This window comes from Trachemys scripta, chromosome 8 (genome assembly GCF_013100865.1).
Source record: "Trachemys scripta elegans isolate TJP31775 chromosome 8, CAS_Tse_1.0, whole genome shotgun sequence".
NCBI lineage: Eukaryota > Metazoa > Chordata > Testudines > Emydidae > Trachemys > Trachemys scripta.
Window position 1 is genome coordinate 61,477,524 of NC_048305.1, and position 25,152 is coordinate 61,502,675.

Genomic DNA, 25,152 nt, shown 5'->3' on the forward strand with positions numbered 1-25,152 from the left:
ACCAGTCCTGCACACTGCCATTCAAACATAAAAGTGTGAATGAAAAAAGATAGTTTTTGCATTAAAACTATATTAATTCAATTTCCAGCATTTCTAATTACCGTATATACTCGTTCATAAGCCGATTTTTTTTAGTAAAAAAGGGAAGCACCAGAGAAGGGGGTCGGCTTTTGAATGGGTATAGAGAGGGAGAGGTGGGACGCAGCCCCTCCCCCCAACAGAGGGAGGGAGGAGAGGCAGCGCAGCCAGCAGAGCCAGAAGGGAAGAGGCGGGGCCAGAGTCTCTCCGCTTCTGGCCACGCTGCTCTCCCCCCAGCCTCCGAAACAGCTGCAGCTCCGGGGCTGGCAGGCTGCAGCCGCGACGCTTGGCCCCACCCCCCAGAGCAGGCTGTGGCCGCGTTGCCCGGATGCCGGAGTACACTGCGGCCATGCCGCCCGGCCCAGCCTGCTGGAACAGGCTGTGACTGTGCTGCCTGGTCTGGCCCCCTGGAACAGGCTGCGGCCGCGCTGCCCAGCCTGCCAGAGTAACTCCAGCCTGATCAGAGACATCCTCCCCTGGCCCTCCCCAGATAAGGTGGGAAGAGATGGATGGGAAGAGTGTGGGGGTTCCGGGCTAGGGGTGGGGTCATGTGGGGGTGGTCACAGGGGCTACTCCCCTGACTCCCAGCTTCTGCTCCCAAAAAATTTCCCCACCAGTTGCTGTCCCAGCCCATCAGGGTAAGCAGCTGGAGCGCCAGGATACTTTGTTTACTTAAGTTTACCTCCGTGCCTGCGGACACTCGAGGTAAACAAACCATCTCGGCCCCCCAGCGGCTTATCCTGATGGAGCCAAAGTTTGCTGGCCCCTGAATTATAGGGTCGGCTTATGAATGGGTTATACAAATTTTACATTTTTACTTATCCATCTTGGGGGGGGGGGTCAGCTTATAAACGACCTGGCTTATGTTTGAGTATATACAGTAAATACTTTTCTTCTAATTGCCCTTGTTTGTTTATTTTGGTATTTCCTATTGCTTTAAATGCAGTCTTCATGACTGATCAGATTTATTGACATTCTCTAGTATTTTAGTTGATGTATTTCATGCTCATTATGAAACAGAAATTCATAACATAACACTGGAGATGGTTTTCAGGAGGTTTTAATATCTCTGCTTGATTAAGGGAATAACTATTCCCTTACTGTTCCCTCTACTATTCACTGTGTAGAACCTGTTATTTTCATTTGAACTCTGTGTGCTGTTTGTGATGAGAGAGAACACTTCATATCTAATTAGTAGTTCGCAATGAGTCATGAGATGTGAATCAAGTTCAATGGTAAATTAAACACAACCTATAGCACAGCATCATCTATTGCCACTTCCTCAACCTAATCTCGCTGTTTTATGGAAATCACTATTGCTTTCATTGTCCTTCTAATTCTCCTAGGTTATAAACATCCTAAGAGGTTTGGTCCTTTTATTATCCAACATCGTAAACTTAATGGAAACCGTAACAAACATCGAGAGAATTAACACTATTGAAAACAAACTATAAATCACAGAATCATATAACAGTACCCTCCATAAAAAGAGCCCTGTTACACAAGACTGTTTAAAGAATGAAATTTTAAGTGTCAAAGTAAAAGGCCATATTAAATGTTCCCAGTCAAATAAATATTCTTGGAATAAAACTGATATTCAAGATGTTCTGTGGTTCAGAAACAAATACATCAAATTCTACTAAGTGGTGTATTTTGAGGAATTACTGAAACAAAATGTCATAAAAAGCAAGAATATGGTTCCAATTCTGCCCAAGATGCATATACAAGATTCCCATCTTCCACGGGAAAGATGAATGAATCGAGGGGAAAGCAGCATTTGCAAATATTTTTTTTTTAAAAAAAGAACTACAAATTCATTGTGCAGATACTTTATTCACTTTCTGCAAAAACTTGTCCAAGCAAATTTTTGTTTGAAAAAAAAATTGCTAACAGTTAAAGTAGCACAAAAACTCATACAAATGTAAATTCAGAGACAAAAAGACTCTGCAGTTATCTAGAAATCTTTGTGGATTTATTTGGAAAGTCATTCTGCCAAGAGGAAAAAAGAAAAAGAAAAAGAAAAAGAAAAACTATATTATGTGATTAGCTTGCCATCCACAGCACAAATACCAAATACTCACAGTGACCATATCCTGTTTACTGAGGAAAGTAGGTACCTTTTTCCTCAATCCCAACTCTGCCTGTCATGTTCACCCAACCTTCTCCCTGTCCTAGAAATCATCCATCACTTTCTCCCTGTCCCTTACTCAGTTTTTCTGACTCCCCTTCCTTCCCCCACCATTATACCTGTATTGTCTTCTCCACCTCAGCCTAAGTCAGCTGTCTCTTTCACCAGAGCCAAGAAATGTCACATCTCAGTAACATTAATGCATTTTGTCTTTATCGCACTTGCCCACATATAAAATACAATATGGGGCAAAGAAAGAGAGAGAGAGAGAGAGAGACTGCCCAAAACACATGTGCTTTCATATACTATCTGGCCTGGGGTAGAATACACTAGGCTGTAAGCCAGAAAACCATGAGAGCTAGGTTCACTTCTTTCACACACTGCTGTTAACATACCAGCAGTTCAGTCTTCATTACTGAGCAAGGCCTTGTACCCATACCTGGAAAAAGACCCATTGTCTACTATCAGAGACCCCAGTCTCAGCCACTCAACTACACTGCTTCTCAAGTGCTTGGCTATGTTGTCTGTTAGAACTAGAGTAAACTCCGCTCTCAGACCCAAGAATCTTGATGCCCAGCATGCCACTGCTGTATCACAAAAAGTTCACTAGTAACCCACTAGAAGTGTCAGGTCCCACTTTAGTGGCTGGACCACACAGCCAATGACAGCCTGCCACCACTACCAGTTACCTATTAGCTTAAGGGGAGGTGAGCTATACTGTGGATTTGAAGGGCCTATGCTGCGAACCCACTCAAGGCAAAATAATGTAGGATAATGTCATTAAAGTCTGAATCATAATGCATATACCCAGAGGGACTGAATTAAGGCTGCTCAAATAACCTTAATTCTAACTTTTGAGTGCTTGACTTTGCAAGTAAAAGCTTTCTTTTACCAAGAATGCAGGATGTATCTAGGGGACCCCTTTTAAGATTTATTGGGCAACTGGATGCTTCAGGGCATGCCTATACAACCTTACTTCTGTAAGTCACTAGATGGAATCCCACTCTAGAGATTCAAAGCTGCTCCTAGTTAATGGATGTGTGGCAGTCCTGCTAAGACATGGGTTTGGAGAGGGACTCAGATCCATTTTTTACATCAAAAACCTACCACCACACTTCAGATTAGTTGACGGGCTCAGAGGAGAGACCAGAAAAAGCATGGATAATAGATAGTGAACTACTCCTGGTACTACTAAAGCAGAGTTTCTCAGCCTTTTCAAGCATCCATTGTCTGAAGTAAAGAAAAAAATGTTCATGGTCCTCCTATATTTATTATAAAACTGTAAAAAAAAAAAAAATGTCAGTGACAAGCCAATATAATTTGTGTGTTTTGAGAGATTGTCGGAGAATACATGGGGTGGAGAGAGCAGGGTTTTCTTTACTTTAGATTGTAATAAAATTTTCAATGCCCACTGGTTGAGAAACACTGCCCTAGAGAAAACCCACCACCCCACTGAGATAGCTGGCAAGGCTATGTGTGGGAAGATTGCCCTGCTGCTGCCCTGGGTATACACAAATGACTCCATTGTGTCAAGCCAGCACCTTCCACCAACAATAACTCTACACAGTTATTTTAAATCTAAAGTTCATGGGTTTTATACAAGTTACTTCATTAGACAGTTTGCATGAAATGTCACAGAACTTGGCACAGAGCTTGGCAGGTGTAGTCTTCCCTAGTCACCTTTCAGGGGAGCAAGCAGGGATTCTTCTTTCCCTGTCCTGTGGAAAAAAGGAGCCAGGATCAGCAGGAGTTGTCTCTGCTAGGTTCCTCCTATGGGCCATTGGTGTCTGTCTCACTCCCATAGACCGAGATTAAGGCACTTCTACTTCTTCTCCTCTACGCTGCTCAGGCAGAACAACCTATGCAGAGTCAGTCCAGCAGGTAAAGCCACAAACCTGAGATGATGAAACTCTTCTTTCTGACTCCATCTATCTATCTATTTGTACTTCACCACTGGGTTAACATTTGTGAGGTATGAGAACAGCTGTAGGAGGATAAAAGGGAGGTGAAAAAGTCAGAGAAAAGGGGAAGTGATATGCCTCCTATTGCTGGTTGCTTACAAGCAGCATATATAGATATATATATTTATTTATATGGTGATGGGGCAAGGCCAGATGGCTACAGTAAAGTAGTGAGGAACAGGTGTGTTAGCCCCAGGCTAAACAAATCCCTGGTACCATGGTAACCAAATGGCAGTTGCTCCAGGTTAATCAAGACACCTGGAGCCAATTAAGATCCTTCTAGAAGGCAGTGGAGTTAGCTAGATTGATTGGGACACCTGAAGCCAATCAAGGGCTGGCTGGAACAAGTTAAAAGCCTCCCAATTAGTCAGTGAAATGTGGGTGTCAGGAGCTATAGGAGGGTGCTAGGCAGGCATCAGCACAAAGCCATATCAGGTGCAAGGATAGAGGCCCTGAGGTAACGGTGAAGGAGATATTGAGTGAGGGCTGCTCTGGGGAAGTGGCCCAGGGAATTGTACATGTCCTATTTCAAAAAGTCAGCTACCATAGCTGCTAATGTTAGGGTCCCTGGGTTGGAGCCTGGAGTAGAGGGTGGGCCTGGGCTTCCCCCCTCCTCTCCCTGATTAATCACTGAGACTGGGAGACAACAGAGACTGTGTGAGGGAGAGTTGCTTCTCCTCACCTCCCTTGTTGGCTTATGATGACAATGGCTCAGTAGGCCGTGACCCTTGCCTCTAGAGAGAGAAGGGCTACATGGAGGTTCGCAGTGAGCCTCTGAGGTTAGCAAAATCTGCCAGGAAATGCAGGACCCATGGAGTCAAGGCCAGAACTTAATCACAAAATATATATTATTTAATTCACATGCAATTTAAGAGTACGTTGAAGTGTTCCTTGCTAAGAACTGGCCCATAACACCACTGCCTTCCTCACTACAACTTCAGACCGAGGTGAACTATCTGAACTATGCAGGATCCCTCTTTCTCTCCAGTACTAGAGCCATGCTAGGACTAAAAAAATGTGTAATGACCCATTTGGATTATCTGGTTAGGACTTTTTGATGATGTCACCCATGTACCAATTGCTAGTAGTGTACATCTGATAGCTTATTGTCTTTAAGAACAAATCCTTGCACACCTTATATTAAGTGTGTGGGTGGAGTTAATAGGGAAGATGAAATTTAATTGGGGCAGGAGGAAAAGAAAGAGGCCGAAGGAGAAATTACATGTTTAAACTTTTCCAAGGGACAAGCTGCTGTCTCAGCAGAAATTTGGGGATCTCCAGTCACTTTTAATCACTTTCTAATGTTAAAAACTAAAATGAGAATTGTTCAGTATTGCAAATTTAGTTTTTACCATAGAAAGTGAGTTTACAATTACTGTTGAATCCCAACTTTTGCTAAAAGGATATCTAGGCTTCTAGAGGATTAGAGAAGAAATCCAAATAATCCAGGGGGAGCCACTAAAAAAGAGTGTTCTGGGGGAAGGTGGGGAGTTAAATGACAAGTCATATTTTTCTTACCCTTCAGTAACCCTTCTGCCAGGTGTTGTTGGCAGCAGAAAGAACCATGTTTGGTTTTCTAGGGGTTCCTTCTGAAAACTTAAATAATAATACCACCTCAGCCCTCACCCAGAAACCTGGGAAACTATATTTATCACCCTGAGTGCCCTTGATAGACAATACTTCCCCATGTACAAACTCTGAGTCCAGGAGTTTAACACTAAGAGCTTTACTGGGCGAGAGGGAAAAGGGATTCAACAGAATAAACTTGGGAAAGCCAGCAATTAATAAGTTAACTATCTATTAAGTAGGATATAGATATTGTTAATTTATTAATTGCTGGCTTTCCCAAGTTTATTCTGTTGTACCCCTTTTCTCTCTTGCCCAGTAAAGATCTCTCTTGCTTTTGATAGCATTCACAGGACCAGCCTATGGCACATTCTGCGGGCATACAGAATCCCTCTCCATATAATCAACATAATCAAAAGCTTTTATTTCAACTTTACATGCAGTGTTGATCACCATGAGCTCAGTTTTGAAGTCAAAACAGGAGTACATCGGAGGTGTGTCATGTCTGCAATCCTCTTCAGCATTGTCATCGAGTGGGTAATGCAGTGTACAACAGAAGACATGCCAAGAGGCATTAAATGGACACTCTTCTCATCCCTTGAAGATCTGGCCTTTGCAATTGATCTCACTCTCCTATCACATACCCAACACCATATATGAGAAAAAACTCGACAATGCATTCAGTCAGCAAACTGGACTGAAAATCAACTGCAATAAGACTGATATCATGACCTTTAATATTGCCTCACCATCACCAGTACGGATAGAGGATTATGTTCTCACCAATGTAGAAACATTCACATACTTGGGCAGTACCATCAGCCAGAACAGTGGAGCAAGCCAGGACATCCAGAACAAAATCAGTAAAGCCAGGAATACCTTCAGGAGCTTAAATGCAGTCTGAAAATCCTCAAAATACAACACCAAAACCAAACTCAAGATTTATCAGAGCTGCGTACTTTCAACATTACTTTATAGTGCAGAATGCTGGGGAATGAGAAAGTATGACATGTCCAAACTGTCTTCATTCCATACAACCTGCCTCAGAAAAATCCTCCACATCTTTTGGCCCAAAACAATCTCAAATCAAAATCTATTGACACAGTGCAGCCAAGAAGATATGAAGAACCATCATTGTCAAGAAGTGTTGAAGATGGATTGGTCACATGCTTCGGATGGAAACTGATTCCATCATCAGAATAGCAATAAAATGGACTCCTGAAGGCAAACAAAAAATGCAGCCGCCCAAAAACAACATGGCGAAGAGCTGTGGAAGCCATGCTGAAAAACCTGGGGCACGACTGAAAGACTTGCCAGAAACAGACAGGAGTGGAGGAGCTTCATCACTGTCGTAAACGCCAGAGGCGTAATGGGAAGATGATGATGATGAAAAAGTAGGTTCTCTCCCCCCGCCCAAAGTATTTTAACATAGTCCCAACCCCAGTCCTCCTCTTGCAGTTGTGAATGACTAATGCATTCTACCTACTTCCCTTCTCCCCAGTTTGTCCAAAGTCAGAAGAGTCCAGGAATTCTGTCAAGTTAGTCTCCAGCCTCCAAAGAAAGTGCTGCTTGGGCTGTTCGAGAGGCTCTCCCACCAGACTTCAGCTTTCATTAGTGGGTAGAGGGGCTTGCACCAGGGTCCCTCAGACCTGGCTTAAACCCAAGCTACCTCAGAGCCATCACCTGCCTCAACTCAGCTCTATCTGCCACCTTAACACCACTTCAGCTCAGCTCTGTCTGTCATCTCAGTGCTGCAACTGTCTTGAACCTGCTTCTATGCTTAATCTTTGGAAAGGAATCAATAGTACAGAGGACCCTTAACAGAGTCCTTACTGCCAGAGAGGCAGACTCCATAGAAAATATGAACATCTTTCTTCTCTCTCCCTATCCAGGTTCAACTATGCCTTACTCCAGTCTTTGGAGGCTGGAGACTAACTTGCAAGAATTCCTGGACTCTTCTGACTCTGGACAAAAAACTGGGGAGAAGGGAAGTAGGTAGAATGCATTAGTCACTCACAACTGCAAGAGGAGGACTGGGGTTGGGACTATTGTTAAATACTTTGGGCAGGGGGAGAGAACCTATTTTTTCATCATCATCTTCCCATTACGCCTCTGGCATTTAGGACAGCGATGAAGATCCTCCACCCTTCACCTCAGGCACAGCTGGTGCAGTTTCTGGTCCTTTCATTTCCCACCAGGGTCTATAGCATTTTATTGGTCCCCAACACAAAAAACTTAACTGTATTTTAGCCAAAATGCTAACTGAACTGAAGTGCAGATAAGAACTAACTCATTCACTCACTTGCCCTTGCTCACCAACAGATGCCAGTAAAGAGCTCCTTCCCCTATGGAGTCTCTGCCCCGCTCTGGAGTTCTCAGGCAATTCTGGACTGCTCTTCTTCCTGTTCACCAACGCATGTCAATAACCAGCTCCTTACTCTATAAGTAGGCTTGAAAGGATACTATTTTTATTGGTAAATGTTGGTAAACATTGATTTTGCCATACACACACAAACCAATGAACAAATATTTCCATCAATAATAATCTAAATGTACAGATAGGTAAAGTAAAAAAAAAAAAATTCTGCTTGAGAACTTGAGTTTGATTTAAGGCTAAAATGTTGACATGCTGTTGACAGTTCATGTTTTAACTGTTATAAAGCTTTAACTTTTTGAATCTCCAAGTCTGCGGTTATTAAATAATTGACCTGCCCCCTCATTTTCTGAGCCCTCCATAATTTCCTGCAACAGTGAAAATTTAAATAGATAAACATTGGGGGGAAAATGCTTAAAACCCATAATTTTGTGCAACTGAATTTAAATTGATGAAAATATTTAAAAATGCTTAAAGATAATCATTGATATCCATCAAAATTATAAAAAATAAACCCCCCTAAAATCAAATTCTGCCAAGCCTATCTATAGGACTTCAGAGCACAGGACTTGCACTTCTATTGGACACAGCTTTTTCTAGTGGAAAGGTATTTTCCATAAGCCAGAACAGTGATTTATTTTATTAAAATGGAATTTAAAATTAGTGAGATGCATTCTAACAGAAACATGTCAAGCAAGCATGTGCAGTAGTAGACTTGAAGGGCACTTTGAATACCACTAGCCTAACAACATACACACTTTTGTACTTCTTGCTATCTTTATTCACCATTTGGCATCAATCATAGCCATCAATAGTGTATAGTGAGATAGTTTAATAAACCCTATGGGGCATATTAAATCTGTTCTATTTTATAACTGGTTTGGTCTTGATTTCATTCATGCAGCGGGTTAAAAATTACCCATTAAGGTAAAATCATTCGAGCATAGGGGAATCTGACTGGTTGAGGAAACAGTATCCTTTGGTCCTCACTGGGTATCTATTGTGAGAAACAAGCCAAATGTGTGTGTATGTGGAGAGTGTCATTATTCCCCTCAAATAAAAAGCACTCCCTGAAGTTAAAAGCACAGATAATTCTTTGTATTCAGGTAATGGTTTGCAGGTGTTTCATATCCACTCATTTAAACATTAGCCAAATTAAGAAAAATATTTGCTTAAGATGACTATTTTTCATTTATTGAACCGTAAATATCTGGTGCTGATAAAGTTTCAGAAGGTGCTCTGTTACTGTCTGAGATGTCACCCAAGCAGTTAAAAATCAATCAAAACATTAACATTGCCTTCAACTAGTGTAATTAAAGGCCCCCAAAACTGTACAAACTGGGGGAAACACTTGCTTATCATGGTAAGATAACTGTATTTTCATTGGTACACATGGAAAATACCTTCAATAGAATAAGCTCCACTAGATGTTGTTAGTAAAGGGAAGTGAGATTATCCAGAACAGACAGAGTCTCCATGGTTGAATTGCTTTTTGCAGTAGTTGTGGATATTGCACATAACAGAGAACACCACGTCAGTGTCAGACTCTATTGAAAGGACAAAAGCCAATCATTGTAATTCTTCATGAATGCCTTTCACAGTGTTATCACTACTTTTGTAAATAAACTATTTCTTGACATCAAAAGATAAAATAAATGCCAGACAGCATATTCAGAGCTCCTTACATTGCTCCATTCCCGCTTAAGTGGATTAAAGATCACACTACCTACCAACAACTGCAATTTAAAAGCCCCTGCAGGTGTATATAAAAGTAGTATATGCTAATATAAGAACTTTACTGTTTTCTTTACAGCTGATTTTATTAATATTTGACAATTATGTGACACATTACAAGAAGCCCCAGCCAAGATAGGCTCTCATTGTGCTAAGCACTGTACACACTCATAGTAAGAGACATACCTTACCCCAAAGAGCTTACAACCTAAACAGAGAAGATAAATACATTTTATCACCCCTATGTTACAGATGGGGAAACTGAAGCACAAAGAGATTAATACCTTGCCCAAGACCACACAGGAAGAGCCAGGAAATGAACCCAAATCCCCTAAATCCACCTCCTCAGCATCTTTTTAATATTACCCTTCTTTGCTCCACCACTATAAAAATTGTATTGTTCATTGGTATTTTTAACCCTTAACAGAATGATTTTTTGTTAAGTAACATGAATTATTCCAATTTCTCCTGGACTCTATGAATGGCTTCTGTAAAAGGTTGCATCTAGTGCAACAAAGTACTTTTAATGCCTTTGAACTCAAATAGAGTCAGCAGCAGATATTTACACAAAGTTCACAATGTATTTCAACTCACTGAAAATTTGACAGCACTTCTGGGATTCTTTTTCACATTGACATTGTTAAGACTGCATGGAAACAAGGCAATTTTAACAATAATAATCATAGCTGTTAATCTAGGGTCCAATAACTAACAAAGGCATTTGCACTGTACTCAATAAGTAACTAGGTTCTCAATGCTGTTGATGGCTAACTATTTACAGAGAGTCTCATTGATTGCAAAGGGACTACTCCTGTACAATGTTCTGTAGTCTGAAGCAATACATGCATATGTATTATTTTTAATTCTTCTAGAACAGAAGACTGTGGATTCATATGAATATTGATCGCAATGGGAGCTAAAGTTGCTTAGTCCTTCAAGATCCATCCCAGAGCATAAAACACTTGTGTCCAGATGACAAAGGTTTTTGGAGGCATTGGAAAGTATTGTCCATTCTCCATAAGCATCTGTTACTGTAATATTTCCCTGACAATTAGTTGTTTATCTTTACATTAAATTGTTTTTCTGTTGCATAAACCTAGAAATTACAAACACCTAAGTTTTACAAACTGGAATGGTGTAATATTATTGGGAATCACCAGATGGTACTACTAAAGAGTTTTAGCAGTTTTGTTTAAGCGAACATAGAGGCCATTAGATCTTGGAAGAAATACTGTATTTTCAATTGCAGAGTAGAGCTTTTCAGAAGCCGAGTAAATCGCTTGTAAAGTCTGTTCACCACCTGAGTCTCTCTGACAAGTATTTCTTAAGTGCAGGGCTATGCCTCTAACATATACCCAAACAAAAAAAATTTGGGGTGTCAAAAAAACATTACAAAACATCAAGGATGGAAGATTAACTCCTGAAGGTTTGAGGTAAATATGTCCTATGTTTTTTTCCCTGCACTCACTCTATGGTGATATTGCTTTTCTATATTTAATTATATTGTAATGAAGTGCCTAAAGATCATGCCTTTAAAATATATATGTATTATCTCCATAACTAGGAGTAATGGTGTGATAAATGAAAGGGAGTGGGGCAGCTCCCTTTTATGGGCAGCCAGCCAGTTAGCTATAAAATCCCTGGTAGTAGCTGTTCTCTACTTGCTTTACTTGTAAAGAGTTAAAAAAAAAAAAAGCCCATAGGTAAAAGGAAGGGAGTGGGCACCTGACCAAAAGAGCCAATGGGCCAATGGAGGGCTAGAACTTTTAAAATTGAGGAAAAAACTCCCCTTGTCTGTCTGTCTGTCGTTCTCAAGAGAGAGGGGACAGAGCAAAGATAGGGCTTGAGCTATGCTGTAAAAAGCTGTAGACCAGGTATGAAAAATCATCAGCTCATACCTAGAAACTCCTCAGTTTGAAACCCCAGATATGTAAGTAGATCAGGAAATGTCTAGAAAGATGTGACTAGGTTTCTTTTATTTCTGTAAGGCTTCTGTAGCACCTGTCAGGGGCAGCTCCAGGCACTAGCGCACCAAACACATGCCTGGGGCAGCAAGCCGTGGGGGGCAGCGTGCTGGTCGCCCTGAGGGCAGCAGTCAGGCTGTCTTCGGCAACATGCCTGCGGGAGGTCTGCCGGTCCCACGGCTTCAGTGGCATTTCGGCGGTGGGTACGCCAAAGGCGCGGGACCGGCGAACCTCCCGCAGGCATGCCGCCAAATCCGCATTACCAGCGGACCTCCCGCAGGCATTCCGCCGAAGCCTGCCTTACTGCCGTGCTTGGGGCAGCAAAATACACATAGCCGCCCCTGACCTCTGTGCTAACCCCAGGTGCTTTTTTTTTTTGTTTGTAATCCTTAAGCTGGACCTCAAGAAAACCATTCTTGCTGCTTAATTATTATATTTGCTCTTTTTAAATATAGCCATAGCCTAAGTTCCAGATGTATTTTCTTTCTTTTTGTTTTTAATAAAATTTACCTTTTTTAAGAACAGGATTGGGTTTTTTGTGTCCTAAGAGGTTTGTGCATATGTTGTTTAATTAGCTGGTGGAAACAGCTGATTTCCTTTGTTTTCTTTCTCCGCTCTTTCCCGGAGGAGGAGGGTGTATATGAAAGGGCTAGAGGGTACCCCATAGGGAGGAATTCCCAAGTGCACCTTCCTGGGTCAAAAGGGGTTTTTTGCACTTGGGTGATGGCAGCATCTACCCCTCCCAGGTCAGAGAAGTGAAGTTTTTTACCCACGAAACTTATGCCCAAATAAATCTGTTAGTCTTCAAGGTGCCACTGGACTTTTTTTTTTTTAAAAGAGAGAAGCTGTAACCTTGGATGTTTAATACTAGCCATGCCAGGCTGGTATTAATATTTAGAATCGTTGTGGGCCCCCACCTTCTGCACTCAAAGTGCCAGAGTTGGGAATCAGTCTTGACAAATGGGGAGAAATTAAACAAAGGAATATTTATTATTATTATTATTATTAATTATTATTAACAACAGGGTGGTACTTAAAGATTAACTAACAGAAAAATGCTTAAAAGAGCTTGCAGTCTAAGGGCCTAATCCTGAAAATAGATCCACATGCACTATTCTTTACTCCCATGCATAATCTCATGGATTTCAGTAGCACTCTGCAGGAGAATTAAGGGTTCACATATGCAGATATGTTTGCAGGATCAGGGCCTAAAGGTGTTCCCTACCCACCCCAAAAGACAAATAACTGAACAAGATGTGGAACAAACTTTTAGAAAAGGGAGAGTGAGGAAATGTGGGAAGGAAGGCAGGAAAGATTCCTGTAACTAGTAGTTTTTTTTAAGAATGATTTTAAAGGAGGGGGTTTCATGAATTTCAACTTAAAATGGGACCTAAATATAAGGAAACCCTTTCTGACACAGAGCGATATATGAAATCCCCACCAATCAAGTAAATTAAAACTAGATTTGACAAAGTACCAGAGAACACGCTGTAGAGAAGAATTCTATACAGACAGGAAAATAGATTAGATTATCTAATAATGTTAGTAATAGAAAAACACCTAAGATTAATGGTTTTAAATGATTTTCATCATTCAGTCCCTGAAATGACCTTGTCTTTGATTGTATCCCGTGAAACAGCCTTTAAGTAGCCATACACACTATATCACATATACTGCATAATTAAAATATATAAAATTGGTTAATACAGTTAAATAGCTGATGCAGCAATTGGTTTATACATACTACAACAGATATGGACATTAAAAGGAGTTAGAGTACTCTATCAGTAATACTCAGTTACTGAAGAGACTCCAATGAACCTTTTAAAAAAAAAAAAATCAAGGAGTCCTCATGGCACCTTAGAGACTAACAAATTTATATAGGCATAAGCTTTCATGGGCTAAAACCCACTTCTATGAAAGAAAATGCATAATCAAATGAAGTAAAAATCTTAAGCAAATCCGCATGTTCCATAGAATCTCTATGGATAGAAATTTCATGCTCTAATAAGAATATAACATTAGGGATCTATTATCGACCACCTGACCAGGATAGTGATAGTGATGATGAAATGCTAAGGGAAATTAGAGAGGCTATCAAAATTAAGAACTCAATAATAGTGGGGGATTTCAATTATCCCCATATTGACTGGGAACATTTCACTTCAGGACGAAATGCAGAGATAAAATTTCTCAATACTTTAAATGACTGCTTCATGGAGCAGCTGGTACGGGAACCCACAAGGGGAGAGGCAACTCTAGATTTAGTCCTGAGTGGAGCGCAGGAGCTGGTCCAAGAGGTAACTATAGCAGGACCGCTTGGAAATAGTGACCATAATACAATAGCGTTCAACATCCCTGTGGTGGGAAGACCATCTCAACAGCCCAACACTGTGGCATTTAATTTCAAAAGGGGGAACTATGCAAAAATGAGGGGGTTAGTTAAACAGAAGTTAAAAGGTACAGTGACTAAAGTGAAATCCCTGCAAGCTGCATGGGCGCTTTTTAAAGACACCATAATAGAGGCCCAACTTCAATGTATACCCCAAATTAAGAAACACAGTAAAAGAACTAAAAGAGAGCCACCGTGGCTTAACAACCATGTAAAAGAAGCAATGAGAGATAAAAAGACTTCCTTTAAAAAGTGGAAGTCAAATCCTAGTGAGACAAATAGAAAGGAGCATAAACGCTGCCAAATTAAGTGCAAGAATGTAATAAGAAAAGCCAAAGAGGAGTTTGAAGAATGGCTAGCCAAAAATTCCAAAGGTAATAACAAAATGTTTTTTAAGTACATCAGAAGCAGGAAGCCTGCTAAACAACCAGTGGGGCCCCTTGATGATCGAGATACAAAAGGAGCGCTTAAAGACGATAAAGTCATTGTGGAGAAACTAAATGGATTCTTTGCTTCAGTCTTCACGGCTGAGGATGTTAGGGAGATTCCCAAACCTGAGCTGGCTTTTGTAGGTGACAAATCTGAGGAACTGTCACGGATTGAAGTGTCACGAGAGGAGGTTTTGGAATTAATTGATAAACTTAACATTAACAAGTCACCGGGACCAGATGGCATTCACCCAAGAGTTCTGAAAGAACTCAAATGTGAAGTTGCGGAACTGTTAACTAAGGTTTGTAACCTGTCCTTTAAATCAGCTTCTGTACCCAATGACTGGAAGTTAGCTAATGTAACGCCAATATTTAAAAAGGGCTCTAGAGGTGATCCCGGCAATTACAGACCGGTAAGTCTAACGTCTGTACCGGGCAAATTAGTCGAAACAATAGTTAAGAATAAAATTGTCCGACACAGAAAAACAAACTGTTGAGCAATAGTCAACATGGTTTCTGTAAAGGGAAATTGTGTCTTACTAATCTATTAGAATTCTTTGAAGGGGTCAACAAACATGTGGACAAGGGGGATCCAGTGGACATGGTGTACTTAGATTTCCAGAAAGCCTTTGACAAGGTCCCTCACCAAAGGCTCTTATGTAAATTAAGGTGCCATAGGATAAACGGGAAGGTCCTTTCATGGATTGAGAACTGGTTAAAAGAGAGGGAACAAAGGGTAGGAATAAATGGTAAATTCTCAAAATGAAGCGGGGTAACTAGTGGTGTTCCCCAAGGGTCAGTCCTCGGACCGAACCTATTCAACTTATTCATAAATGATTTGGAGAAAGGTGTAAACAGTGAGGTGGCAAAGTTTGCAGATGATACTAAACTGCTCAAGATAGTTAAGACCAAAGCAGACTGTGAAGAACTTCAAAAAGATCTCAACAAAACTAAGTGATTGGGCAAACAAAATGGCAAATGAAATTTAATGTGGATAAATGTAAAGTAATGCACACTGGAAAAAATAACCCCAACTATACATACAATATGATGGGGGGCTAATTTAGCTACAACAAGTCAGGAAAAAGATCTTGGAGTCATCGTGGATAGTTCTCTGAAAATGTCCACGCAGTGTGCAGAGGCGGTCAAAAAAGCAAACAGGATGTTAGGAATCATTAAAAAGGGGATAGAGAATAAGACTGAGAATATATTATTGCCCTTATATAAATCAATGGTACGCCCTCATCTCAAATATTGCGTACAGATGTGATCTCCTCATCTCAAAAAAGATATACTGGCACTAGAAAAGGTTCAGAAAAGGGCAACTAAAATGATTAAGGGTTTGGAACGGGTCCCATATGAGGAGAGATTAAAGAGGCGAGGACTCTTCAGCTTGGAAAAGAGGAGACTAAGGGGGGATATGATAGAGGTATATAAAATCATGAGTGATGTGGAGAAAGTGGATAAGGAAAAGTTATTTACTTATTCCCATAACATAAGAACTAGGGGCCACCAAATGAAATTAATAGGCAGCAGGTTTAAAACAAATAAAAGGAAGTTCTTCTTCACGCAGCGCACAGTCAACTTGTGGAACTCCTTGCCTGAGAAGGTTGTGAAGGCTAGGACTATGACAGAGTTTGAGAGAGAACTGGATAAATTCATGGTGGTTAAGTCCATTAGTGGCTATTAGTCAGGACGGGTAATGAATGGTGTCCCTAGCCTCTGTCTGTCAGAGGATGGAGATGGATGGCAGGAGAGAGATCACTTGATCATTGCCTGTTAGGTTCACTCCCTCTGGGACACCTGGCATTGGCCACTGTCGGGAGACAGGATACTGGGCTAGATGGACCTTTGGTCTGACCCGATACGGCCTTTCTTATGTTATTGGCAGAGGGAAAATTACTTTTTGTAGTGACCCATTCACTCACAGTCTTTATTCAGGCTTAATTTGATGGTGTTCAGTTTGCAAACTAATTCCAGTTCTGCAGTTTCTTCGTAACTACAAAAAGTAATTTTCCCTCTGCTGATACTCACATTCTTGTCAACTGTTGGAAATGGGCGACATCCACCTTGATTGCATTGGCCTCATTAGCACTACAAAAGTAATTTTCCCTCTCTTGATATTCACCCCTTCTTGTCAACTGTTGAGAATAGGCCACTTCCACCTTAATTGAATTGGCCTCATTAGTACTGACCCCCTCACCCCCACACACTTGGTAATGCAACTCCCATCTTTTCATGTGCTGTAATATATGTTCTGCTTACTGTATTTTTCACTCCATGCATCTGATGAAGTGGGTTTTAGCCCACGAAAGCTTATGCCCAAATAAATTTGTTAGTCTCTAAGGTGCCACAAGGACTCCTCAATATCTTTGCTGATACAAACTAACACAGCTACCCCTCTGAAACCTTAGAAAAATATGTTTAGCTAGATCTCGTATCTATCTGCATAGTCAGTGAGGGTTTGTTTATATGGAGATTTAAGATGTTATATGAACTCAGCAACTGCTAATGGGAGGTCAGTTTTTTTAACATGTAGATTAGTATAAACTTCTAAACATACTTAATACTAGCTTTATACTTGTTTTCCAGTTTTTCTTTTCTAAAATCTGTTTACTTTTCTAACACAATGGTGTGCCCTGCTAATGCCCTCACTGTCTGAATCAGGACTGTCATCTAATACTTTGTTTCCATTCTGGGGAAGCTCGTGTTAAATTATTTTAAATTATATTTTCTTCTCCATTCTCTTGGAGCAAGTCCAGAAGTCATCTGGCTCCCATGTGACCAATATCTTTCTCTGGATTAAAGAACTGGGAAAAAATATTATTGTTCTCCATTGGCTAAGAATTAGGATGTTGCCCTAAGAGAACAATATGCTTTAAGACTGATAGTTCCATCCCATCTTATAAAAAAAAAACAGGCTACTGCATTTTTAACTAGATGCATCTATCAGCTAATCACTTATTCACAAAGTAAGGAGGCACAAAACACATTTTGATTTCAATGAATGGAATCTCATCTCCTCCCACAATCCCTTTGTACATACATGCTGCAGATGACTTTAAAAAATTCACAGTAATAAAAAGTTCTACCTCTGAAGGAAGTGGCCAGGTTACATGTCTGTTCAAATTCTCAATTTATTAAGAGTTTTGTTTTCAGTGAATACTGTTCTATTTTTAAAACACTCATTTACATTCAATTCATTATATAGGTCAATGCACTTCTTAGCAGTAAGGAAGTATTTAAACACCTGGGGAAGAAAAGATACCATCATTTTATAATATGGCATTAGAAGATTTGTTCTGGGACAGCCTTCATGCTGACCTCAAGCCTCCTGTGAAATATTGTAAGGTTTCTGGGGATGCATCATGCAACCATCTAATATATGAAGTTTTAGGGTATTTTCACATGTAGTTAAGTTCGTGTATTTCTGTAAACATTTTAAATTATGTCTAAATTACTCAGACTAATTTGATGTGGTATACAAAAAACTTCTCTTTTTAAGTGTGGTGACTGTCACTAACACATTAACTGGCATAACTCATTTGAACATTACAATGAAAGAAACAGGATTAAGAATGACCCAAACCTGAACCAAATGTCAGGAAACCTTGACATTAACAGAGACAAGGAAGCATTCTTTGTTATTATTAGATTTGACAAGGGCAGCAAAAGCACAATGCAGTGTGATCAAGGAGAGCTTAAAACAACCACCTCTCGGCAAGTAGCAGAATTTTTGAAAATGCGCCTGCTCTTTGATGGAGACAGGAAAAACCAAGAGCAGGCAGAATTCTTCACAGAAACTAAACGTATGAGGCTTATATTAAGTATAGACACCATACATCAGGTTGTGGAAGCCTACAACAAATTTTCATTTGTTTATGCCAGCAGAAATCACAGCTCCTGGATGAAACCAGTTGTTCCATAACCAGAATCGGAAATGCCATCACCATCCTGGATACAGAAGGAAGGAAAAACACACTTTTAAATTAAAGAAGGCAAAATCTCATTTGCCACCTTTGTTTGATCAGCTTATAATACAGTTTTTAAAGTTTCAATTTTTTCCCACAGTACAAAAGCCACAGGTCGTCAGATGAAATTAATAAGCAACAGGTTTAATACAAACAAGAAGGGTTTTTGTGTTTTTTAAACATACAATGCACAATTAACCTGTGGAATTCATTGCCATGGGATGTTGCAAAGGAAACACTAGGTACAGAAGAGAACTAGACAAGTTCACGGAGGATAGGTCTATTATTGGCTATTAGCCAAGATGATCTGGGATGTAACCCCATGCTCCAGCTGACCCTAAACCTCTGACTAGAAGAAGGGAAAGACTGGGTGGATCTGTCCAAGAAGCTCTGATTCTGGACACTATCAGAGACAGGCTACATGGCTAGATGAACCACTGCATACTCTGATGCAGTATGGCTGTTATGGTCTTGCTCTCTGGAAAAGTGATTCACGTCCATGGCCAGTGGTCTATCATTTGACTTGAAGCAGGCAGCTTATTTGTACTGCAATTAAAACTAAGGTCCACATTGAGGAAAAATACTTTATTGATTGGCCCTAATAACCTTTGAAATAGTCAGAATAGGCTTTTGTTCAGGAGAAAAGGTATATATAGCATTACATAAAAAGGCAATGGGCTTAAGTTTAAAAAAAATGCTCAACTTCATTAATTGAATTGTTTTTTCCCCATACAAAAGTTAGGTTAGTGTAGACACAGTTCCTGGTTATTTGATCATGGAGTAATACAGTAAGGCTGCAACTGAGTCTGTTACAAGCTTGAGCTTGACACCCTCTCCCCACCCTGCAGATCCACAAGATAGAGTTGGATAGGGATAGAAAAAAAATATTTGGACAGATTTGGACAGAAGGGTGCTGGTGCATAACACCCACTAATGTTTTTCCAGTTTCAATAATAACTTTTGCCACTCCCTAGTCAATCCTTCCCACACCCAATCCTCAATAAAGCCTTCCCAAACCCCCCTTCCCCTCAATCCAAAAAAAGAAGGGGCAAAAAAAAAAAAAGGAAATAGACTTTTTCCCCTGCAGAAATAGAGCTCTGAACATAACCTGATCCCAGTGAGGCTTGTCACTATGAAGAAAATTTTCTTCCCATCCCAAGCAAAGGATGCAAACGAGTCAGTGATGTCCGGGGCACTCTGGACATCTTAGTGGTTCTCATTGGTTGCTTACTTGAACATCTGTATATTGAACACATTAAATTGGCTCCCATGTCCCAGTCTGAGGCACCAGCTCCCATCCTCCCTCATTTCAGCTGGGTTTCCTCACTGCCAGGAAAGAAAAGAAGCTATTATACTTCTACAGAGCATTCACTTTTAAGTGGAACAGTATAAATCTTCAGCATCGTGCATGAGGGAAGCAGGCAGCAGCAGAATCTTCCCTCCATCAGATGGAGCGAAGCAATTAGCAAAATCTGTACACAGGTTTCCCTTCTCCCCCACCACCATGGGTTAAGGTAGCAGAAATACCACATCAACATCTACAGGGAGTACACAGTGTTAACTTCTGGCCCTGGTAATAAGAATGCCTTTGGATCCAAAAAAGGGATGGAAATAAAGGAACAACCAAGATGGAAAAAACATCATGGAACCCATGGACTTGTGTGTTGCTGACATTGCACGTACAGGGAGTTGTGAGACAGAGACCAGTAGCATTGCAGTAGCAGTTTAGGCATGATTTCCTATATTTCCTTAAAGATCTCCCTGAATAAAGAGCAGACCTGGCCCTGCAAAGCATATAAAATCAAAGGAACTTACAGCCCAAGGAGGTATGCCTGCAGGCAGGTTATGTAGAACTATATTCTTTTACCAGTTTTAAACATGCTGCCTTCCTTTTCTAAGTCATTTGTCTCTTTTCTCGGAATTGATTTTACTGTATTTCTTAAATAGGACTTCTGGGTGGGGACCAAAAGTGGACTGAACATAAAATTAGCATGTATTACCCCTTTGAATCATATTTAATATTGTCATTATATACTGCCTTTTTAAAGACAGTACAATATTTTATTCATTGTAATCAATGTGCTTTGAACACACAGCCTTCCTCCAAAAAATGAGGAAAGTTTCAGAATAAAGCACAATCTATTAATAAAGAAAAGAGAATGTCATGAACAGGGCCGGCTCCAGACATCAGCTGAGCAAGCTCGTGCTTGGGGCAGCAGATTCCAACGGGCGGCATTCTGGTCGCCCTTCCCCTGCTTTTCTTTTTGGTTTTTTGCTCCGGCCGCCCTGTAGGGAGCAGAGGCGCGGAGCACCCTGCAGCAAACTCAGCAGGGCAGCCCGTGTCCTTCCCTCCCAGCCAACCTGAGCAGCGCAGAGCCCTACTAGTAGGCAGCATGGTGGAAGGGGTCGCGAGGCAAGCACCCCGCTGAAGTCCTGGCCGCCCCCTTCTCTCCCCCCCCCCCCCCTTCTCCTCCCCCCGCCCCACCCCCCCCTCCCTATGCTGCAGACATGCAGCGTAGGGAATCCCCCTGTACCCTGGCTCCGGCCCCCCTGCAGGTTTTTTTTTTCCTCCCCCTTCTGCTTTGCCACTCCAGCCGCCCCACAGTTTTTTTTGCTTGGCGTGGCAAAAAAGCCGGAGCCCGCCCTGGTCATGAAACACACACACTTTAGATTGAAGAGGAAAAGAAATCGGAAGGGGGAGGGAGAAGAGAGAGAAATTCTCCCTAGGTTAGTGGCAGAATCACTGTCTTATTCAAAACCAGACTGAGTAAATCAGTTCAGATTATACTATCAGGAACCATCCTGTATAGGTAGGCAAATAGAGTAGAAGACCTGTAAATATGTTCCACAATACCAAACCACTTTAACAGTGCATCACCATATGTTATAATACAAACACCTTCCTCTCACTTTGAGATTTAAAGCAGATTTATCATTTCACTAGCAGAGCAGAGCTAGTGAAATCAGTGAGTAAGAGTAACTGCAATGCTAGTTTTCCCATGGTCTGGACTGAGGTCGTCACTGAAATTTTGTTTTTAAACTCTGGTATTTTAAGTTTTCCCATGCATTTAGTTCTCTTATATGGTTAAGTCACCACCTGCCCCTCCCAAAATCGGTCTCTCCTACTGGTCAAGAAACCAGTACAAGAAACCCCCACAAACCTACCAAATTATGTTTAAAAGGTTTACAACTAAAACTGTGGACTAAACATCTCCAGAAATAATATCTCCTGAAATCAAATGGTGAACTTCCTTGTTGCAAGTTTGATGTATATGGCCAAGAAGCCAAGATTTCAAGTACTATCCTATCCAAAACAGTCACAGTACCAAATGATAGGGCTACAAAATACCACCTGAAGAAAGTTTGCCAAAATAAAAATGGGAATATTTATTATCTTTTCTACTAAAGCAATGCAGATCTTTTGAGATTACACATTGGTCTTTGCAAGTGGTTTACAGCTAAATTCATACTTTTCAATTCTGTAAAAAATTAGTCAAAGTTCATAAAAACAAAGACATGGGGGAAGTTGGTGAAGAGAGTCAGAGACTATAATAACTGTTAATGGTGATGAACAGAGAAAGCCCAACCGTTATTTTAAAATTCTGACATTCTCTGCATCATTAGAAATCCAAGTCCCTTAACGTGGGATAAGGTGTAAATATTTTCATTAGGAAGAGATTAAAATATATGGGTACATTAGTTGCACATTTTCAGATCTACAACAATGCCAGTTCTACTTCCCAATAAGCTATGAGGAATTGATCAGATACAACTGTTAAATAATGGAATTTGATCAAGAGACTCTAAACATTACTTAGTAGATACTACATGCACATGATGCAAGAGGAGGAGATTTATAGACCCGTACATACGATACAAGACAAACTGTTACAATTGTCAAACGTGCGCTGGACAAATTTAAAGTTTATGGAAAAGTCTTGTAGGCTTGTTTCATGAAAACAAGGTCAGAAGCACATTATTGTATATATTTTTCCTCCAAAATTATCTTTACTTGGCCTCCTGAGCTTTCTTGGCATTCTGTTTTTCTTTTGCCTAAGAAAAAAAAAAAAAAAAAAGAGCATGTTATACTACAATGAGAATACTGCCTACTTTTATCTACAACTCAAAATATACATGCCTGTCTGTTACCTCCTGGAACATACAGTAAAATATCATTTGTGTTCTAACAAAAGCCACTTTTAAACATAAATTTGGATGCTTGTCGAATGCTGCACATGCAGTTACTAAACCTTAATATCATCTCTGGGCATACACTTATATAATACAAAACAGGTTAAAGACCTCGACTCCTTGTGGAAAAATCTGAAAAAAACCCAACACTTTACTTAAAAAACAGTTTAGTCTTAAGTTCCTATCTTTTTTCATATAAAAAAGGAGAGATATCGAACAATAAGATTTTTATTATTCTGGAGATCACCTGCTCATGCAGTTTATTCTCCACCTGACAATCATAATCCTCTGTATGAATATCACAATTGGAGTGGTGGGAAGAAGCATATAAATCAAACAGAAAATGAGCTCAGGTGAAGAATAATCAGTTTATGAGCTCTGAAGCAACAAAGATCTTTTTACCGGTATTTTGCTTCATCATCAAGAAGCACAGAGGAAGAAAAATACAGAAACTAAGAGCGAGGTTATTTGCAAATAGAATTTCTTGCTCAGTTTTCCACAACGTGTTAAAAGTCTACATTCCATACAAATGAACGCAATTGTTTTGCGACAAACTTGCAGCCTGGTACATCGTTTTCATAATGCCATTTAGTAAAATACTAATATGCAAATTTTGGTTTTTACCAATATTCAACTAGAAAATGTTGTGTTGAATAGTTATGTGAGAAGATCAGACAGGCAATCATTTCCCTTAGGATGCAAAAAATAAATAAATAAATAAATAAATAAAAAAAATCGGTCATTGTGAAACAGAAATCCCTCTTCATTTTCTATCTTGTTATTCATCGTATCATTTGCTGTGGTAGCTGCACACTAAACTAAGATCAGCAACAGAATTCTGAGGGGTGACTTTCCTCTTGATGTGTATATATGGAGCTCTAAATCAAGCTAAACTTTCTTTAAACACGGATCACCCGAATATGCCAAAAAGATATAAGTGAGAATTTCTTCACTGTCTCAATCACACAAGTTTGAGGCAGTTTTCACCAGTGGTGAGCTGGAGCTGATTCGCAAGAACCGGTTGTTAAATTTAGGAGTCAGTGTAGAACCGGTTGTAAAGGGGCTGGTGGGTGGGCCAACTGCGGCCCACCTGAGCTCCCAGCTGGGGAGGCTCCCCCAGCCCCTCCCCCGCTTCCCCTGCCCTCTTGCAGAGCTCCAGTGTACCACACCGCCAGCACTCTGGGCAGCTCTGCAGCTCCTGCTGCTTTGAGCAGCATGGTAAGGGACTGGGAGGAGGGGGTTGGATAAGGGGCAGGGAGCTGAGGTTCTGGGGGTGGTGGTCAGGGGACGGGGGGTTGGGTAGGCATGGGGAGTTCTGAGGGTCTGTCGGGGTGGTGGTGGATGGGGTCGGGGCAGTCAGGGGACAGGGAGCAGGGCGAGTTGGGTAGGGGGTGGGGTCCTGGGGGCAGTTAGGGTGGGGGGGTGGTCAGGAGACAAGGAGCGGGTGGTTGATGGGTTGCGGGTTCTGAGGGGGGCTGTCCAGGGCAGGGAGTGGGTTGGGTCAGATGGGGGGGGGACGGGGACAGGCATGTGGGGCTTGTACTCACCACGCGGTTCCCTACTGGGTCTTCGGCGACACTTCGGCGGGGGTGGGAGTGTCTTCACTTGCTCCAGGTGAAGGAGCTGCCGCTGAAAACCCGGAGCAAGTGAAGGTCCCCTCCCCCACTGCCGAGGACCTGGTAGGGAACCAGTTATTAGGATTTTGGGAGCTCATCACTGGTTTTCACATTAAATCTTATAAGCACCTATGGGCATTTAACTTGATGTCACATTACTTGACCTCTTCCCTTTATATACAGGATTTTAGAGACTAAAATGATATTGAGAAACATTATTTACCTGTCCATATAGTAACTGTGGTTCTTTGTATAAAAGGTGTGCATGCACCTAGTTCTGATTGCCACTTGCTACTGAACTGGATTGGCTCTAACTAAAGGACCCTGAAGTAAAATTCTTTGTGCCCTGTACGAATCCTCTAAGTCACCCCTGAAGTTCAGTAGTGAGAAACAAACTCATAATATGTAACTTAATACAAAAAACATACAACACTGTTGGTAACACAAGATTGAAAAATATATAGTTTAATTCAAAACAAGAAAATTCAAAGTTGGCTTAATTTCTCTGGGTCACATTTAAACTACTAACTGTAAGGAAGTTCGTTCACATTTGCATGTGTACAGAGAGAGAAGTGAGGCCAACTACTTAAGGATCTTTAAGATTTTTTCTGTGTCCATTTCACATGGTAAAAACATTAGACAAAACACGAGGAAGTGGCAGAGACCAAAATGCCTTCACCTCAAAACATGGTGGTCCTAACATCAACTGGTAAAGCAGTGATCTGCCCAAGCAACTGGCCTTCTAAACT

At 40.9% G+C, this 25,152-nt stretch overlaps 1 protein-coding gene across 2 annotated transcripts in view; it reads right to left on the reverse strand.

The window, feature by feature from the left end:
- Positions 1-21,958: 21,958 nt before the first annotated feature.
- Positions 21,959-25,152, reverse strand: part of UCHL5 (ubiquitin C-terminal hydrolase L5) — a 29,925-nt gene continuing 26,731 nt past the window's right edge. For both annotated transcript variants that reach the window (XM_034778323.1, XM_034778324.1), the window contains one exon: positions 21,959-22,649. In XM_034778323.1, coding sequence (XP_034634214.1) covers positions 22,605-22,649 — 45 coding nt within the window. In that variant the 3' untranslated portion in view covers positions 21,959-22,604. The remainder of the gene's footprint in view (positions 22,650-25,152) is intronic.